This window comes from Heloderma suspectum, chromosome 5 (assembly GCF_057233095.1).
Source record: "Heloderma suspectum isolate Gila_16-S chromosome 5, 16-S_ref, whole genome shotgun sequence".
NCBI classification, from domain to species: Eukaryota; Metazoa; Chordata; class Lepidosauria; order Squamata; family Helodermatidae; genus Heloderma; species Heloderma suspectum.
Window position 1 is genome coordinate 188278464 of NC_139462.1, and position 21620 is coordinate 188300083.

The following is a 21620-nucleotide window of genomic DNA, read 5'->3' on the forward strand; positions in this document are numbered from 1 at the left end:
ACCAACATTGTCATCTTTTTCGCACCAGGTTAAGCATTTGACGGCAGAGAGCTTCGACTATTGGGTGGTATAGAAATGTAATAAATGAATGAATGAATGAATGATGGGATTTTAATGTCAGTTGCTTTATCAGGTCCTGGTATCTTATGGTAACTGTTTTTAGCTGTTTTAAATTGTTTTAAAATTTTATATGTTAACGTTTTTTATATTATGTTTTTGTTTTGTAATTTTTGTGAACTGCCCAGAGGGCTTTGGCTATTGGGTGGTATAGAAATGAAATAAATGAATGCATTTATATCTAAATAAATAACCTAAGGATTCACACAGCATGTCCCTTTCCCCCCTCTTTTACTATAATTGTGCACAGGTGTTTTGGTAATACCAGGGCTGGTACACCCCCATGGAATACCACAGCAAAATCTGCCTCAGCATTATTTCTTAAGCTCTTTTATTTCAGCCTGAATTGTACCTACTTTTGAGGTAGTATCTGAATTTATATCCCATCACAAAAACTCATGCAACATATGCTGATGTCATAAAAAGTTTGTTAGTTGTTGAGGTGCTACATAACTCTTTCAACTGATGACTTACTTTATGTGTATTATAGTTGTAATTTAAAAGCTACTAATCTCATGGAGAATTCTAATAAAAGAATTGAAGAGGCTTTGTAGATATTCAAACTTTTAACAACCAACACTAGCAAATTCATAAATCTCCATGGCAATTTACTAATTTTACAACAATAATTAGATCCATAGTAATAAAAGAGACAAACAAATAAAAGCATTCTACATGCTAATATGGTTCAAATCCCACTCAACCACATCCCAAGGGCTAGCAGAAGCCTGAATCATAAATGTCTATGCTCAAATATTCCCTTAATGTTATTTTATTTTGTTAATATAAGAACATAAGAAGAGCCATGCTGGATCAGGCCAAGAGTTCATGTAGTCCAGCATTCTGTTCACACAGTGGCCAACCAGCTGTCGACCAGGAACCCAAAAGCAGGACATGAGCCCAACAGCACCCTCCCACCCATGTTCTCCAGTTTTTTTATTATTCAGCAATGTTCATTCCCAAGAACAAGAGACACTTCATATAATCTAGTGGCCTGATGTACAGAGATGTCTACTCACAACTGAGTTTTCCTTCTGTGGTTGAAAACCATTTCTTCCATGTGTTTTTTTTTTTTCACAAACTGATACTTGACAACAAAATAAAATAAATCAGGCAAAGAAGCAAAACATTAGTTATCCTATCAAAAAGGCGTAGGATACAAGCTGTAGGACTATGGCTATCAATGATAATGGAATGCTCCAAAGAAGGATCCATCTATAAATGTTGACAGCAGTAATAAAAAAGGCCTTGGACTGCCTGGATGTTATGTACACATTCACAGCAATGCTCATAAGGCTATAAAAATGAATATCCTTGCTTTACAAAAATGTTACCTTAAGCAAGGCTGTTCATTTAAAACAACTCTGTGGTGTTTTGACATTGCTCTATACATTTTCCTTATTTTTTATTCATTTCTTTGAGTTTCCTCTTAGCACAGTGAAATCCTCTGCAATTCTGTGGCATCATAAGAAAATAGGAAGAGCCATGCTGGATCATCTAGGGCCCATCTAGTCGAGTATCCTGTTCACACAGTGGCCAACCAGCTGTCGACCAGGAACCCACAGGCAGGACATGAGCGCAACAGCACTCTCCTGCCCATATTTCCCAGCAACTGGTATACATAGGTTCACTGCCTCTGGTACTGGAGGAAGCACATAGCCATCAGGACCTAGTAGCCACTGATATTTTTTCCCTCCAGGAATTTGTCTAATCCCCTTTTAAAGCCATCCAATTTGGTGGCCATCACTACATCCTGTGGATTGGAGGCTACAGAAACATGTAATATGCATATTTCCAAGATTCACATCTTTTCAGGAAGATGGGGAAATCAGACCTAGAACAGATAGCCTAAAGCCATACTGTCAGAAAGCGGCAAAGAATATCAGAAAGCAGCATTCACTACAGTGGTACCAACATTTTGTATGAAATGCTCATTTTCAAAATTCATATGCAAAATTCAGTAAGACTAATCCAAAGAATTAACCCACTAGTTCTGAGCATCTAAGTGGCCTCTGGATCTGTGTTTCTCAAACAGCTACCCATCCACCCCTACAATGCCACATGACAAATCACTTTGAAACTACAAGATGTTATGAACGCGGTTATATGGCATGGGGGTGTCTGCTCTTTCAAGGAAATTGAACTTAACATTCTCTGAAGTGAGTGCAACCTCTTGGGATTGTCTAAAGTATCTCTGTGCCTTTCAGCTTCTTTTAAAGAAGTATCAGACGTCTGCAGTAGTAGCTTCCACATTATTTTTTTATAATCAAAATCAATAAAGGTTATATCTAAGTAATGATGGTCAAAATACTTGGACCATCTACTACTCATTCCTAAAGATGATCTTAATAAAGTCTTAGTAGGATTGAATTAAACACATATCCCATACTATCTGTGAGAGAAAGATACCCAATTTATAACAGAAGGGAAACAGCACATTTTAAATGTGATCAGAATAAACTCTAAAATGGATACATATAGAACAGATTTGAAATACAACTCTTTACTAAGTTAAATTCTCAGTGCAGATGAGAACTTCAACTTTAGTGACTAAGAAAATTTTACAGAAATATCAGAAAGAATGCCCTTTTCAAAGATTGCATATGAAACCACAGAGAAAACATACCAGATTAAACACTATGATAATTTTTTTTGTTTAAAGACGATATATAAACATTTAAAATAAATAATATCAATAACTATGTGTTATGGAAAATGTTCAGACGTGAAGTCTGGAAAATCTCTTGAAGAAAAAAAAATCAGTAATAGTAAGTTACCAGTAATACCTTCTAGTGAGTTCACTTTGTATAATCTTGGCATATGAATCTAAGAATTGAAAGATGCTTTGGGTTGATTATTGAGATTGCAACACGGCAGGACAAAAGCAGCCTCACTTGTATTATGGTCCAAATTTTGCAACTATCAACTTAAACTGCAACTCAAGAACTATAGATACACACTGTGGACCTGGTGCATAATACCAGTATTTTCAGGAGACAGCCATCATATATTCCAGTTGACAAGTGATGGATCTAGAAGTACCACAAGGCTGTGTGTACCCGAACAATCAGGAACAGCTGATTTTCAGAGGTAGATGTTTCCTTCCCTCCACATCATAAGAACTGCCAGACATAATTTTAGGTTTTGTTTGGATATAGATGAGATGACTGAAGCTGAATCCAGTCTCCTACTATACTTAAACAGTGAGAGCGGTATCCAATGGTGTCATGACACTAGTACAAATAACTAGTGCAAACATAATGCACACGTGCTTACACAACAGAAAGATTCAGTGGAGCTCTGCTAGTGCTATCTGAGTTTGTGGAATGACACCATTGGATACTATCCTGAATGTGCACTGGGAGATACCCTTTTATATAACCATTTTTAGTGGCTATATTGACAAAAATCACAAATGAAAATGAAACTACACAGTACAGAAGCATAACCTAATATTCTAGATGAACATACAGTCATAATCTCAGATTTGTTCACAAATCTCACATTGGCAAATACTGTTTAAGGTAGCCTTAAGAAGAGGGAAGCACCAGCATTTATGTTTATAAAAGCCATCTGTAAATTCCTGGAAAGAAAAATGGTGCTATACCACTTAACACCACAGCAAGACCCTGACCATCATATAAGTTTAATTTTTAAAAACCAATAATTGTTCCTAACAAAATTAATAAATCTTTTTGCATCTCCTTATAGAGAAGATCAATAGTAATAATTAATGAAGTAGAAACTGGTATATCTGGTGTACTTTTTTTCACACCAAAAGCCAAGTCAGGATTTCTTGAATGATTTTGTTTTCACAAGTCAGACAAAGGATCAGTTATAAAGCCAAGGACAAATCACTTATCTGGGTTTTAGTAGTTAACAGCTACATCTGATGACCACACCTTCTTGGTTTGAATTCTGAATCAAAAAAGTATACTTTTTACCATCTTAACAGGTCAGATTATTCCTGCTGTTCTTCAGAGGAGAAAACAGATAATCATTCCTTAGACTGCATTGCGATTAAACTTTTCTTTATAATGCCCAAATGATTTCAGCGGTCACTGCGCGTCTTAGGAGAGTTAATGCTGACTTCACACATAACTTGCTCAGGTAGATCAGTAGCTAATATTGTACTATGCTGTTGAAATGGCTGGCTTGTTTATCTTTGTGAAATGTTATACAACTCTGGCAACTCACCCTGACGACAGAGAATTAATTCTCTTATTTTAGAAAAACATTATTCTGTTTAGTTGCATCTAAAACCACAGGGTAAATGTATGTGGCAAGTCAATAAGGAGATCAAATTACTGTTTCCGAAGTAATGCTTCCCCCTAAATCTGATTTTTTTAAAAAGCATTCTGTTTTAAGAGTTCATTCATTATAGCCATGATGAGAAAGTGATGAAGATGGAACTTTAATCCCCTCTGGAAAAGGTCACAGCATTAAACCTACCTGACTAGATTTTCATTGTCTCCAGTTCCCTTACATGTGGCACATTCAGTTCTTAAATCCTCAGACTTGGGCTTCTTTTGTACTACAGACTGCCTTTGTCTTCTTTCTCTCGGAATACGTTCCTATAGATAGGGGAAAACAGAAAAGGCAAAAGGGGAAACCAAGTCTTTTAGTTTTAGCAGCATTATTCATCTGAATGTCAACATCTTGACCAATTTAACTTAAAATAAATAAAATCACAATATTCCAACCTCAGGTTTTTCTTCTTCAGGAAGATAGCTTCGTTTTCGTCCTCTAGTTCTCTAAAAGTAAATATATTTTAAAATTAACACCACTGAAGCTGAACAGAATTAATCAAAACTCCAAGCCTGTAAGGCCTGCTTATTATTCTCTATATCTGCAAAGTTCAGGGGTGAGTGTCGATCCTTATGTAGCTGAAACAGCACCACTCTCACACAACAAGAAATCAGCAGGCTTGTGGAAACCCCAAGATTTGCAGAATTACAAAAAAAAACTTTAGAAGGGGTGGGGGGACAAAAACAGCCCAATGTAGACTGAGCATGCTCAGTGGCCATGGCACATGGAGTCAGTTGGAAAAGAAAAGCAGGGTTAGAGGGCAACTGAATCATCTGGCTGGCTAGCTAGAAGGCAGAGGCATGTGAAGAAGAGGGTGTGGTGACAGCAGTCCAGGAGATTTTAAAATGCTGCTGATCAAAAAGCAGGAGAGACTAGCTGAGAAAGAAGACAGGGAGCACTGACAGGGTTAGGAGGAGAGTGGATTTGGGCAGTTACATCTGTTTCTTCCCCTGCTGTCCTTTGCTCCATTTATCTCCTTCTCTTTCATTCTCTGAGAGGAACAAGCAAAACAGAACAGAAGAAGAGACAAACAGATATAAAATGGGCAAAAAGAACCACCTGCATTGTCTGGATAGGTCATTTCCTCATCCACTCTGAGAAGCACTTTTTTTTTTTAATGACCTGAAGGATGGACGTGAGACTTGCCCATAGAAATCAGTGGAGAAATCCAAGTCTTTAATATAACTGAGACTGGGCAATACCATGTCCACCCCAGCCACCAAACACCACCATGTCCACCCCACCATCCCCGCCGGCTAATGCAAAATCTCAACTTTTATTCCAAATAGGTCCTATAGCAAGTATTTTCTAACTATTTACACTTTAAACAATATCTACCTGTTAATGCACTAAAATACTGTCCCTAGAGAATTTGGCAAAAGCAACTGATGTACATAAACAGAGAGGCATCATGTATTTTCGTATAAGAAAAGTTAACAATCCATGATCACACCACTCTGGCTTGGGTATGCTTATATAAAAGATGTATAACCACCTAAGGCGGCCAGCTGATGGCAATACACATACACACACACACACACACACACACACACACACACATATATACACATATATATATATTCCAATCAAGATGTTCATGCTGCTATACAATATTTCATTTGTTTGGTAGTTTTCCCTCAATAGGATAAGAAAAACAACATGAAGATGAAGTTTATATACCATTTATACCTCTCTAAATCTAAATAGTATGAACTAAAGAGCTACTGACAAATCTAAGATTCTACGGATTTGATAGTGGGTGGATTTCATCTGTTTGGCTTATAAGAAGAGAAAAGCATTTATATTCAATAAATATTACAAATGTGGTGGATGCTTACTGTTTACATCTTCACACATAGTAGAAACATTTTACAAATATGTAAATTTTAAAAACGGTATTTGGTTTGTGCCAATATCAAATGGTGCCAAACAAAGTTGTTGGATGGGACCTAGTCTCATAAAAAGATTTCCAAAATATTTGTTGTAATTGCATTGTTAATTTTTATAATTTTATTAAATATATTCCTTATATACAAATCAATTAACACTGGAATGCAGAACGGGCACATTCATGCTGTTGGTTGCACCCTTCAAAGTGCAAGAAGTGCTTCAGAACTTGGGGAATTTAAATTATTCAGTGTTAACTAGGGCAATTAAGTCAAACCCTTGTGTGAAATTATACAGTTTTAGATTAATGTGGACTGAAATGCATGAAAAGATTGGTGCCAAAAGCTGTTGGCAGACTGTCCAGAAACTACAATATATCACCATTCAGACATATGGAAATACTAAAACTTTTTTTTAACTATGTAACAAGCAAGCATGAAAAACAAACTGTAGATTCAAGTACTCCATTTATAAAAAAAGGAAATCTGCAACATATTTCAGCAAAGTGCAACACCATCTGCTTTCATTGGCCACTAGCATATAGCAGATGGAATGGTTATCACACCAGAAGTGGCAACTATTTCACTACTGCCAATTGGTGGTGCAACATAATTTAATTTAGTTTACACTCACAATGTCAAGGAAAGGAAATCAACAAAAAAAGCATGAAAGGGCTCAGTGAACCACAACAACATCCTTTTAGTTTGGAGATCAAGCAAACAAGTCACATCCAGAAGTCCAGATTGAAATAAATGAACTATTTTTTTTACAAGGCAATATTAATCGCACCATTTATGTAACAATAAATCTACCTCACAACACCATAACAAGCCTGGTTAAATCTGGTCAGTAGCCCATCTGCTCTACTATCTTGTATTATACTAACCATTTTTGGATACAAAACAAAATACAACAGGGGCATTTATGATACTCCAGGCTTTATCAATCACTTCCAAAATTTAGCAGTTGACTCTTAAGCATTTTTCTCCACTAGAAATCTGAGTTATTCCTTTCCATTAGTTCTTTCTAGAACCTATTTCTTTGCTGGTTGTCATCATACCCTGTAACAGAGAGCTTGAGAGCCTGATTGCTGTAAAATAAGTTGTTAAAAAAGTTTTAAACCACTGGCATAGTAATCAGGGGAGCTCTAAAATTAATATTAGGTAAAAATAATAAGTGCAGTCCAATGTATATTTCAAATAATTTATGATTGCTTATGAAGAATTTTGGCTTATTGTGAATGGGCCAGCATGGTGGTGCATGTTGCTCGATTTCTCCCATTGCAAGCAGGAGTGACTGACTAAATCACAAACATTTCATCCACGGATGGCTTATTGTGATGTGCAAACTGGGAAAGTTTCTGGCTTGCACAACACAATAAACAAACCACAAACTGTTTGTTTAGCTGCTCTCGCTTGCAGGAGGAGAATTCTGGCTTATTGTGATGTACAAATGTGGCCGCTGAAATCTATCTCCCCCACTAAAACTCTCTCATAATTTCAAAGTCTGTTCCTAATGCATTAGTTTTGAATGTACAGGGAGCAGTGATGTGGGTTTTCTGGAAAATTTTGAATTGGAGTATCCAGAAAATTTAAATGAACTTGCATAGGGTCATTTGCATAGTTACATTTTCAGTTTGCATCAGCAAATGTTCTGATGCTCTAGAGCAGGAAGGAACAACTTGTGGCCCTCCAGATATTTCAGCTTACAATTCTCGTCATTCCCCACCATTGGCCAAACTGTCTAGAGCTGATGGGAAATTTAGGCCAAAACATTTGAAGGGCCACAAGTTGCCCACCCTTGCCCTAAAGAGATCTAATTTAGCATCCTAGTTTATTTGTATTTAGTAAACAACAAAGGTAAAAAAATGCCCAATCATTTTTTTTTTTTTGTCCCAATACTTGAGAAGTATTTGATCTCAAATGTTTCCCATCCCACATCACTGGCAGGGAGACTGATTAACATGGGCGAACATTCAAACAAGTAATCTCCTATCTGAGGCAGTAGAGTCTCAATGAAGGCTGCAAAGGCAGTTACACACATTTAGATGAACTTTAATTTTGAATCTCTGGCAGAATTAGAGAAATATGATACAGAATTTTTACAATAAAGATCACAATCATTACTCACATTTTTTTAAAGCACCCAAAAAAAATCCTTAAGATTAGTGTAAAGGCTGGACTTCCGGTTGGAACCAATGTCGCCCTCGCAGCATCCCGCAGAGTCTCTGCGGGATGCTATCTCGGACAGCTTTTTAAAAGGTTGAAAAACCTTTTCATCTCCCCCCTGGAATTAAAAGGGAGGGGCAAGACAGCATTCTGGATAACATCTTGGAGAAAAGTACTCCCCACGAGGCAGTGGGGGGGCTGGATTCCAGGATTATCTTCCCAGAGCTTAACCACTGCAAAAAGCTGTGCTGAAACTCCTATTTAATAGGAGAAAACAGGGCTGACGTGTTCCATTGTAATATATGGATTAAGAAATATCAACAACACCTGAGGGATAGTTTAAGAATATCAACAATATTTGAGAATATTTGAGGACCTGCAAGATTTGTTTGAAGAGAAACATGGCTACACCGAAGAGTAGAAAAGGGGTTGTATCGCCGCCCACTCCTCCCATACCACCTTTGTCAAAAGCTCTGAGAACAGAAGATATAGGGGAATTATTTACTTTGATAAAAACTTTATCTTTGCAATTTGCAGAGCAAGCCAAGAGGTTGGATTTAATCCAAAATTCCATCACCGCCCTGCAAGGAGCTTGGATTTAATTAACGCTTCCTGGCAAAAAATAGAGACGAAAGTTAATGAGCTACCATAGGCTCACAACGAATGAAATTACGACACAAGCTCTTTTAAAAAATATCTCTGCCAGAATTTCTCAACTGGAGGCCTTCACGCGCAGATCCAATGTACGTATTATTGGGATTAAAAATCTGCCTACTGATGTAAATTTGCCTACCTTTGTGGACAAGCCTTTTCATGAGATACTCCCTGTGCCATCTGATTATTTACTTGATATTGAGCAGGCATTTCATGTGCCAAATGCTAAAGGGACTGACCATACGATTATAGTTCAATTTGCAAGAGTCGCCACAAAGAATTACATCCTGCGTTTGGCAAGAGAGGGTGGAAGTCTTTTTTTGGAAACAAGATAAAGTTATGTTGTTTCCAGATTACATCAAAGAGGTGGCGAATAAAAGAAAGCAATTCATCAAGGCGAAGAATATGGCAAAACAAATGAACATACAATATTATTTAAAATATCCTGCTACATTTTGCATTGTTTCTGAAGGTCAGATGAAGAAGTTCCTAAACCATGAAATGGTGGAGACATGGCTGAACATAAAAGTGCTTGAGATTTCTGTTCCAGCCCCATGAACTGGAATTTTTAAATAAGCATTGTTAACTGTTTATGTTTAGTCTACCTGATTCAGGCTAGGCCAGAAGGTATCTGATTATACATATATTGGTTTACTTTCATTTTTTTCCTCTTTTTTATTTTTCTTTAAATTCTCTTTTTCCAAAATAGATATGATATGCTGTATTTAAATATATTGTCTGAGGGTGTATTGAACACACTCATTTATATATTCAGTATAAAATATATCACTGATGGTTGTAAGGCTGCTTTCAAACTTTATTATTATATAGTATTATAATTTCATCTTTTCTTTTTTTAATCACTACTACTACTACTACTACTATTATTATTATTATTATTATAAGATTACTCAGTAAGTTTTTTGGTTGGTTGAATTATTAAGCTTTATTATTACTATTATATTCTAACTTACGGGCAATATATGGTAACTGAGAATGAATTGTAGGCCTGCTTTCTTGATATAAGATTGAAAGGTAAGGTTGATTATTAAATTGTAATATTGCTAGTGATATAGGTATAGTTTTTAAAATAGAATGGCATCTGAAGCCAGTGGATATTGGAGTTTAAATTTAACCCTTTGAAAGAGGAGAGGGAAGAGGGGAAAGGAAAGAGGAAGATTGCTTTTCTTTTCTTTTCCTTTCCTTTTCTTTCCTTTCCCTTTCTTTTTATTACTTTTGTGTCCTCATGAGAATATTGCATTGTTGGGAAACTGTAGGTATTGATCAGGTTGTTGGTATTGTTTATTTCATTTATAAAGACAAAATAAATAAAAAAGTATTTTTTTAAAAAAGATTGGCTAACTTTGATCACATTAGAAAGAAAAAGTATTGTTGCTGTTGTTCAGTCCGACTCTTCATGACCCCATGGACCATAGCATGCCAGGCCTTCCTGTCCTCCGCTTTCTCCCAGAGTGTGCTCAAGTCCATATTCATTGCATCGGTGATGCTATCTAGCCATCGCATCCTCTGCCGCCCCCTTCTCCTTTTGCCTTCAATCTTTCCCAGCATCAGGGTCTTTTCCAGTGACTTTTCTCTTCTCATTAGGTGGCCAAAATATTTGAGCTTCAGCTTCAGTATCTGTCCTTCCAATGAGCACTCAGGGTTGATTTCCTTTAGGATGGACTGATTTGACCTCCTTGCAGTCCAGGGGACTCGTAAGAGTCTTCTCCAGCACCACAGTTCGAAAGCATCGATTCTTCGGCGCTCAGCCTTCCTTATAGTCCAGCTCTCACAGCCATACGTCGCTACTCGGAAAACCATAGCTTTGATTAGATGGACGTTTGTCGGCAAGGTGATGTCTCTGCTTCTTACTATGCTGTCTAGGTTGGCCATAGCTTTCCTCCCAAGGAGCAAGCGCCTTTTAATTTCATGGCTACAGTCACCGTCTGCGGTGATCTTGGAGCCCAAGAAAATAAAATCTGTCACTGCTTCCATTTCTTCCCTTTCCATATGCCACAAAGTGATGGGGCCAGATGCCATGATCTTCGGTTTTTTAATGTTGAGTTTCAAACCAGCTTTTGCACTCTCCACTTTCACCCTCAACAAGAGGCTCTTGAGATCCTCTTCGCTTTCTGCCATTAGGGTGGTATCGTCTGCATATCGAAGGTTGTTGATAATTCTCCTGGCAATCTTAATCCCGACCTGTGATTCATCCAACCCGGCGTTTCTCATTATGTACTCTGCATATAAATTAAATAAGCAGGGCAACAATATACAGCCTTGTCATACTCCTTTCCCAATTTTGAACCAATCGGTTGTTCCATGTCCGGTTCTTACTGTTGCTTCTTGACCCTCATACAGGTTTCTCAGGAGACAGGTAAGGTGGTCTGGTACTCCCATCTCTTTAAGAATTTGCCACAGTTTGTTGTGATCCACACAATCAAAGGCATTAGTTTAGTCAATGAAGCAGAAATATATGTTTTTTTGGAATTCTCTTGCTTTCTCCATGATGCAGCGAATGTTGGCGATTTGATCTCTAGTTCCTCTGCCTCTTCGAAACCCAGCTTGTACTTCTGGTAGTTCTCTGTTCATATACTGCTGAAGCCTAGCTTGTAGGAATTTGAGCATAACCTTGCTGGCATGTGAAATGAGTGCAACTGTACGGTAGTTTGAACACTCTTTGGCATTGCCCTTCTTTGGAACTGGAACGTAAACTGACCTTTTCCAGTCTTGTGGCCATTGTTGAGTGTTTCAAATTTGTTGGCATATTGAGTGCAGCACTTTAACAGCATCATCTTTTAGGATCTTAAATAGCTCAGCTGGAATACTGTCATCTCCGCTAGCTTTGTTAGTAATGCTTCCTAAGGCTCACTTGACTTCACTCTCTAGGATGTCCGGCTCAAGTTCAGTGACCGCACTATCATGGCTATCAGGGACATTCAGATCTTTCCTGTCTAGTTCTTCTGTGTATTCTTGCCACCTCTTCTTAATCTCATCTGCTTCTGTTAGGTCCCTGCCTTCTTTGTCCTTTATCATGCCCGTCTTTGCACAAAACGTTCCCTTGAGATCTACGATTTTCTTGAAGAGATCTCTAGTCTTTCCCATCCTATTGTTTTCTTCAATTTCTTTGCACTGTTCATTTAAGAAGGCCTTCTTGTCTCTCCTTGCTATTCTCTGGAACTCTGCATTCAGTTGGGTATATCTTCCCCTTTCTCCCTTGCTTTTTGCTTCCCTTCCTTCCTCAGCTACTTGTAAAGCCTCATCAGACAGCCACTTGGCTTTCTTGCATTTCTTTTTCTTTGGGATGGATTGAGTTGCTGCCTCCTGAACAATGTTACGGACCTCCGTCCATAGTTCCTCAGGCACTCTGTCTATCAGGTCTAATCCATTAAATCTATTCCTCACCTCCACTGCATATGCATATGGGATATGATTTAGGTCATACCTGAATGGTTTAGTGGTTTTCCCTATGTTCTTCAATTTAAGCCAAAATTTTGCAATAAGAAGCTCATGATCTGAGCCACAGTCAGCTCCAGGTCTTGTTTTGACTGACTGTATAGAGCTTCTCCATCTTTGGCTGCAAAGGACATAATCAATCTGATTTCGATATTGACCATCTGGTGGTGTCCATGTGTAGAGTCGCCTCTTGTGCTGTTGGAAAAGAGTGTTTGCTCTGATCAGCATGTTCTCTTGGCAAAACTATATTAGCCTTTGTCCTGCTTCATTTTGTACACCAACGCCATGCTTGCCTGTTATCCCGGTGATTTCTTGACTTCCTGCTTTAGCATTCCAATCCCCTATGATGAAGAGGACATCTTTTCTTGGTGTTAGTTCTAGAAGGTGTTGTAGGTCTTCATAGAACCGATCAACCTCAGCTTCTTCGGCCTCAGTGGTTGGGGCATAGACTTGAATTACTGTGATGTTGAATGGTTTGCCCATGATTCGTACTGAGCTCATTCTATCGTTTTTGAGATTGTACCCCAGTACTGCTTTTCCCACCCTTTTGTTGACTATGAGTGCTACTCCATTTCTTCTAAGGGATTCTTGCCCACAATAGTAGATATAATGGTCACCTGAATTAAATTCGCCCATGCTTATCCATTTGAGTTCGCTGATTCCCAAGATGTCGATGTTCAATCTTGCCATCTCATGTTTGACCACCTCCAGCTTACCTTGATTCATTGATCTTACTTTCCAGGTTCCTAAACAATATTGTTCTTTACAGCATCGGATTTTCTTTTCACCACCAGACACATCCACAGCTAAGCGTCCTTTCGGCTTTGGCCCAGCTGCTTCACTCTTTCTGGCGCTACATGGAAATTCCCTCTGCTCTTCCCCAGTAGTATATTGGACACCTTCCGACCTGAGGGGCTCATCTTCCGGTGTCATCTCTTTTAGCCTTGTGACCCTTTCATGGGGTTTTCTTGGCAAGAATCCTGGAGTGGGTTGCCATTTCCTTCTCCAGTGGACCACATTTTGTCAGAACTCTCCACCATGACCTGTCCGTCTTGGGTGGCCCTGCTTATGGCTTCACTGAGTTACGCAAGCCCTTTCGCCACAACAAGGCAGTGATCCATGAAGGGGAGAAAGAAAAATACATATTTCATATTCGCCTTGGACACTGCTGCCACCGCCACCCAAGAGCCAACCTAAATAGGACCCAAATAGCAAATTCAACCTAGATGATTGACATCCCAAGGAGTATACACTCAGAGTGGCTTCAGATGTTTGAAACAAGGTGTGTGTGTCGGGGGGGGGAGCACAACCAATTGTGTTTCCTCTACTATTTTTCCTCCAAATGTCCAAGGCTAAGTTCAACACACCTTCCTTTGTGTGTGGCGTAATGGCTCCACACTCAAATGCATACATGTATCTCCTTTCAAAGGGGTATTACTTGGCTCAGTTTTGGACGTTCAACTCAAGCGTGGGGAAAGGAAGGGCAACTCGCTTGCGCTTCTGTTCCCTGAGTGCATTGGACATCCAGTTCAGCTCGAAAAATGGGAGAAATGCGACAATAGGAACATACAGCAGACAGAGAAAAGGCACTGACAGCCATTGTGATCAGATTCGTAAGCAGTGATCATGAAAGGCTAGCAGGTTGCTTATTTATAGGTATCCCAGTTGAGTCATGTTGAGAATGGGAGAGTAATGAAGATGTATAACTCTGTTTTTGGGTCCGCAAAGATGGCAGGTTAAAAAAGGGAGGGGCTATACCAGACTTCCCGACCTGGTGCCCTGCAGATGTGTTGGCCTGCAACTTCCATCATGCCAGCCACCATTACCAATGGTATTTTCAGTCCAACACACCTGGAGGGAATCAGGTTGGGGAAGTCTGGATTATACCATGAAAGGCATACAAAATACTGGAATGTAAGTGTGATAGATAGAAAGAAAGAGCTTCAGATCAGAAGTTTAGAAAATTATGCCTGACGAATTTTGAATGGATACACAGGACATTTCTTAGGAGAAACATGAAGCAGCCTGCCTCCTTGCTGATGAAGAGACTGTCCAAGAGGATAAGAGAGAGAGATTTTAAACAGTGTAACCTTTATGAACAAAGAATATATATTTTAACAAGTGATTGGGCTGGAAGCATCTAAACATTCGTACCATCTCTCCAAATTGCCAAGAATAGCAGTGTTCTGACACCCTACCCCTCTTTTTCTTCAACTCAAAGCCTGCTTTGGACTCCTTTCTACCAGAAGCTACAAAAGCAGTTAGTGTTAGGTGTATACTACTGACTAACCCCTTTCCCTGGACTCCAGGGAGGAGGAGCTGTCATACATGGTCTTGGTGTCATCCTAGACAGCAGCAGCACCTAGCTTTTTAAGGGCAGCAGTACAACATTTATTTTGACAGCAGCAAAGCAGGGGTCAGGAACCTCAGGTTCTGGGGCCAAATCCACCCCTCCGCCGACAGGTGCCAGAAAACAGTTTTTTAAAATGGCGCCTATTGTGGCTACAGAGCACCAAAACTTGCAAGCTAGTTTTGACTGTTTTGGTGCTGTGCAGAGATGCCATTTTTAAAACAACTTCTACTACTATTATTACTACCACTTAAAAAAATGGGGGGGGCGGGGGGGGCTGCATGTGGCCTCTGTGCTACCCACTCTTGCTCTAAATAATGGGACAGAATGAAATTTTTAAAAAGATATTCTCTGTCTTAATAGCCCAGTGGTAGAGCACATGCTTGGATGCAGAAGGTCCTGGGTTCAATCCCTGGCTCTTCCAGTTAAAAGGCTCAGGTAGCGGGTGATGGTAAAGACTTCTGCTGGAGAGCCACTGCCAATCAGAGCAGACCATTCTGGGCTAAATGGACAACTAGTCTCACCTGTGCTGAGGCAGCTTCCTATGTTCCTTCCTATGAGATAAACTGTGAGATAATGCCTGTGTATTTCCTTAGGCTATTGTGAAAGATAGTTGCTCTGCAGAACAAAATGCTTCAATTTTTGTTGTTGTTGCCATTTTTCATAACATTTCACACTGAGGTGTAGTTTATTTTAGGACATCAAGGAGAATCCACAAAAACTACACAATGCAAGTGCGTAGGGTCTGATTGCAAGTTAATGGTCCTATTAGCAAACACACAAAAATGCAACCCTCTATATCTGTCAAATTGGCAATGCTTCTGCCAATTAGAGAGACTTCTTTTCTCTCTTTTGGGAGAGTCATTCGTTATTGACAACTGAATGTTGGCCAGATTTAACTGACATTTCCTAACATAGATAAGCTCCATAGAACTGCCTGTTACTGCTAAAATTGTGTAATTTTTTTTAATGGCCGGTCAAGTCTAAAATCAACGAAAGACCAGCTGTTAAACCTAATATATGTAAAGAAAACTTGTCAATTTGCTTCGGGCAGTTCCAGTGCCTAGCCATTTCCAAGACAGAAGCTGTTAGGATCCCCTGGGAGAATAGTGGGGCTCTCTTTACTGTTATTCCAGAGGTATGGAATTCACTCTGCCAAGGAATCCTGTCAGTTTTTCAGCCTGCAGGAAGCATTACTGCAGGCTGAAAAAGAGCTTCGGCTATTGGGTGATATAGAAATGTAATAAATAAATAAACAAAAATATACAGACCAACATTTTTATTTAAATTGGTCTTCAAGGATGGACACCTAAGCTGTAACCTGATTTTAATGATGCTGTTTTAAATCTGATGGTGGAATTTTGATTTTTTAAATGTTGTATTTTATTGGTTGTATTTCATCAAATTATTCCTTGTTTACTACTTTAGTACTTGAATGGAGGTGAGGTAGAAATTTAGTAGATAGAAAATTAGAGCATATTTATAATATTTTAGAATGCTAAGAATATTGCTCAACCTTACATTTATTGGGAGTTTTATAATGCTCAGTTTGAAGTAATGCTGGATTAGATTTATTTTTTAAAAAATCTTGGCCACCTTTCAGGGCAGGAGCCCTCCCAAGGCAGCATACAGTAATAAAACTGTTAATTTGATACAGCAAAGCCTTCAAAGTTACACAGCTGTCAGTTGGACACATTGTGCTCACCCTATGTAAGTGAAGCCACACCCACTGGCTCCCCTAAGCATGAGGTATATAACCCCCTGTGGGAGAAGTCTGTCCACTCTATTCCCCTGTCAGACAACTCCCCTGGCTACAAACTGTATCGATTGCAAAGCTATGTGTTGGTTAGGGACATCTGCCACCTAGGGTCTGAAGCTGATTCTGCAGGTTTCAAACAAACAGAAACATTAACATTAATTAAAATTAATTAATGTTTTAAAAGTGAAATTATTCTGAGGTGAACATCCCTAGGGTCCCCTTAATATGCATGTAAAGTTCCAGGTTTCATGGTCCTGGCACCATGGCACTGACAGACAGAAAAACTCTTTTATTATAATAGATTTACATTATTTAATTTCTAGCATTTGCAATATAATATTGTATTATTATTTTGTTATACATCCCACTCCAAAACTAAACTATCTCTCCCGATAGTTTCACAGATGTTAAAAAAGTTAAGAAAAATAATTGATTGCTGTGGAATCACCCATGAGAGTTCCCACAAGGAAGAATAATGGCCTCCCAGCATCACCTTCTGAAGTAGAAGTCGAATTACCCGCCAAGCAGTGCCCTCTAATCCAAACTCATGCAGTAGATCTAAAAGGGTACCATGAAAGCTACTGGTAGGTCCAGAAGAATAAACATGGACATATGCCCAGTCTCTTCCCTGGTAAAGCTCATCAACCACTTTGGCCAAGACATTATCAGTTCTGAACCTCATCTAGAAGCCACAGTAAAATGGGTCCAGGGGTATCAAGAGCTGCTTAAGTACTCTCCCCCAAGGAAACATTGATTATATACATCAGAGAGGCCCACAGTTTCTTTATCTCTTCAATACTAACCAAGACGGAATTCAGCAGAATATTGTAACATGAACAGAAGCAAATATCCCCCCAGATCCTTGGATGTCACTAAGTGAAACTCATTCAATAAAATCTGACTATCTAGGACCCAGATGCCTCTGCCATTGACTCTGAAAAAATGGTGGTGTCAAGGTAAGAGCAGGTGCAAGAGTTTTGTCTATAAAACTGTCACATCAAGCTACTGAAAGTTCTAACCCTTCCAAAAAGGCAAGAATGTAAAAAACTCTTTAGCTATAGGGCAAAACTCAGCTGGGTGAGATAATGCATATACAATGACAGATTGTTTGCTGCTGTCACTACTATGGAATAGGCCTTCACATGAGTCCTGCGAGATCAAATTCACCACGTTTCAGTCGCCTTCACTCAAGTTGTCATCCTTGCTGCCTCATGGACTCCATTAAACCATGGAGGAAATGGAATTTTCTCTTGTTGGTAGAGGATGCCTAGGAGCTATCACGTTATCTGCCTAAGAAAACTCCTTACTCCTGCAAACTAAGGTTTTAACAGGACAGTCAGCCAGAACACAACGAATCCCCCGCTTATACATTTGTATTAAATATACTTGTCAAACATTGTTACATTTTCTCTGTAGCACATACATATACCAACTGCAGCTATTTTCTTCTACTTTACATTACTGGCAATACTCAAACTGAAATCACGTTTTCTGCTAAAGCTCATCAACCTGATTTCCCCCCCATTATTTAGCTTTTAGCTCTAAGGCCAAAGTTTCAGCACCTGGTACTTTTATATCTCTTTTTAATTAAAACCAGATGTAATTAATTCAGACTTGCATCAGGAAATTTTTAGACCATCTGTGGAGGGGTTTTCATTGACCCTTGCCCTTGGGATGACATCCTAAAGATAGTATCTACACTACAGTATTAGATCTTGTGACATCTAACTAAAGATTGATGCTGTTTCCCTGTTAGAACTAAGGTTGAGCTCCTAAATGAGTCATTTTAACGTGGAAGGTGAGAGGAATGCAAGCCAAAAGAAATGTGGATGTATGGTTATAGGCATTCAGAGCTCCAAGTTTATATACAGATACATCAGAAACCCCCACCATTTTCCCATACGGAAAGCTGCTGTGATATCACAGCAGTTAATATTTGGACACATTTATCTTTGTACACTTTTTAAGAGGAAGCTATCATCAACGAAGTGTTGCCAAATAGCTCAGCATCCTTGATGGAAGTGAAAGGACAATTTAGTGAAGAAAAAACTCATAAGGCCTAGGGACATGAGGAACTATGAGCAGGCAAGAATGCGGAGAAGTGGCAGGCTGTGGGAAGTGTTCTCAGGAGTTCAGGGAGAAAGGGCAAATTAGCTGTAGGAAGAGGGGAGATAGGCAACTGACTAAAAAGTTAGTATTTGAAACTTTCTGTTGTACTATTTTGTATAATAGATATGAGCTGCATTTTTAAAAATCAAGATATACAGCTTTGAAAGCAAGTTTAAATGTTATTTACTAATTTTTTCCTTATCCCACTTATTTAAATTTTCTACTGCAATCTCCATCTGAATATAGATTTTTATACACACAAACTTGTAAACAGATTTTTAAAACTTCTTTTCTCATTGTCTTCGCAATCTATGAGTATACCGTTCCAGGATTTGTAGTAAATAATATAGGATTAACATTGTTGTTGCTCTTACATTCCCCGCCCTTTATTTTAAATATACTTTAAATGAAATAAAACACATAATAAATAATGTGTGGAAAATCAATACCTCTAAGTATATGCCAGGTTCATCTGACATAAGCAGGTTAGTACTTAAGGATTTAAATGACTCAAAAGTAGTATTTCATAAAAGAGGTGAATAATGGAGTATAGAGGAATAATTCCATATGTCTAAGTATGAAAGAAAAAGAAACTAATATTGTGTAATGTATAGGATTTACCACTTGTTTTAACAGACATTGGATCCGTGAGTTCACAAGAAAACAGAGATTTAGCATGTATCTTGATCATTTGAAATCTAATCAATTCTGAATTTTAGCTTAAGTACTCATCAACAATTCTCATTAATATATTAGGTCCATTCCAACACGCATTACAGAAATAATCTGATCAGACAGCAAAGAAACAAAGCCACGTAATGAAGCCACAGATCTTGACAACAATTTTATCTGCAGATCAATTCACACAGTGTGCATTGGATTCAGACTCAGTCATACTTAAACCCCTTGAAATCAATGGTTAATTATGACTAACTTAAGTCCCACTGATTTCACTGGGTATACTCTAAGTATGATTACATCTGCATCTAGACCTTTATCTTCTGTCAAATGATTAAGTCTTTGATTCCCACACCAAGACATGCGAATACCCAGAGAACACTGCCCACCAGGTCAGGAATAACACTCCACTTTCTGGGAGTTGGCTTCTCAGGATCATTTAACAAATAATTTTCTTCTCTAAACAATTTCTCAAAAATTTTAGCGTTGGAACCTTTTCTGGTATAACCACATGATTGGGAAACTCATATAGCCCCCTCCACAAATTCACCATATGAATAAAATGAATAAAATTCACTTTTAATTCTTACATTTTAAAAATCTGTGGTAGGATTGTTTTAACTTCTGCTTTTATTCTGCTGTTTATTCACTGTTGCATTTACGTTTTATCTGTTGATTTTATTGTTGTTTTAAGTGAGTTCTTGTAAGCTGCCCTAGAAATGTTTTACATTGATGGAAGGAAAATCAATAAATAATAAATCAATAAAACAGAATTAGTGTGCTCTTTCATTGTTCTGATCTGGTTCAGAACTAGTCTTTATCACAAGTTTAAAAAGCTCTGAAAGAAAGTTTGTATAATCTTATCAACTGGCTCAATAAATGGTATCCACCTTTCATTTTTATAGCAAGGACAAATTCTCCATAAACTATGACTGTATTAAAGGATATGTGATTAGCTGTCTCCTAAGCATTTGTATGTTCCTCAGTGCTCTAGGCATTTATATGTTCTTCATACAATGCTGCTTTTAAAGGCATTAAAAGGTCCTGTAACATGTATGCAAGCCAAATTAAAGTGACTGCAACAGATGCAAGCCACATTCTCTTCTAATGCTTTTAATTTGTATCATATCTTGTAAACCATAATTTATTTAGGTTCAATATTTGTTACACTTGCCTTTGAGAAGGGACTGTTTTAAAATTAAGCTAAATAAAAGTGAACAAGAAAAGCTTTAATTTTAAATTTAAATTATCAGTTAAAATAGTGATATTTAGTGATATTGTTGAAAACTCAACAATATCACTAAAGAGCAAAAATACATCAGTCAAAAAGGATCAGGAAGGAACAGGTAGCAGACTTGACAGGTAACAGGTAACAGTTCTTGAGTAGCTTATTGACATTGGGACCAATCTAAATTTTAGAATTTTATTTCCATTTGGGGGAGAAACACGCTGAGAAAAATTCTTTTTCCCTACCCCTACTAGTCTAACAATGAAATATCACAGTTGGTAAGACTATAATTACTTCTACATAAAACTTAAAATAAAATTGCAACATAAAAGATAATGTATTAGATCCAGACTAAATTATTCATGCTTTACTGGCACTGAAATCTATGGGATAAAAGTTAGTAAAGACTCTCTTAAGCAGCTTTTATTTAAATGGGAGTATAGCACATACGGGCAACCTGTTGCCTGTATGTGGCTCTTAGAGGTCTCTCCTGTGGCCTGCTGAGTGCCCTAGCAACCCTGCCCCCAGTTCCCCCCCACACTGCTGATTTTGTAGGTGACCCCCACCCCCCTACTCTGCATTGTTTGGGCTGCTGCTGGGACCCTGGAATACAGAGTGTGGCATCTCCAGAAGCTCACTTTGATCAACTGGCACTTCCATGATGGATGGGGAAGAGGCTTTCTCCAAGCCTAGAACAGAAGGAAAACAAGCTGCTAATGGAGGAACAGAGCAAACTGTCCCTGGCTTAGCAGCTCACCTTCCTTCCATGCTAGGGTGGCAGAAAGAAAAGCCTCCTCGCTGAGCAGGCTAAGGGTTATTGGAGGGTTGTTTCCCCCTCCAACAAGGCATGCTGCCCAGGTTCGGACAACACGACAAGCTGCACCCAGACAGTGATTATGGAAATAG

The 21620-nt window shown here is 38.5% G+C and overlaps 1 protein-coding gene across 37 annotated transcripts in view; it reads right to left on the reverse strand.

Annotated features, from left to right (window-relative positions):
• The window catches only part of PHF14 (PHD finger protein 14), a 185388-nt gene that overhangs the window by 96859 nt on the left and 66909 nt on the right, over positions 1 to 21620 (reverse strand). For 33 of the 37 annotated variants that reach the window (XR_014792374.1, XR_014792373.1, XR_014792372.1 and 30 more), the window contains 2 exons: positions 4821 to 4871; positions 4570 to 4691 (listed from right to left, as the gene is read on the reverse strand). Coding sequence is in view for 22 of the 37 variants with exons in the window: in XM_084858687.1 (XP_084714813.1) it covers positions 4570 to 4691; positions 4821 to 4871 (173 nt within the window). In the remaining 15 variants the exon portion in view is untranslated. Of the gene's footprint in view, positions 1 to 1164; positions 4036 to 4569; positions 4692 to 4820; positions 4872 to 21620 lie in introns of those variants that run through there. The other 4 variants (XM_084858689.1, XM_084858702.1, XM_084858703.1 and 1 more) reach the window with 3 other exon arrangements.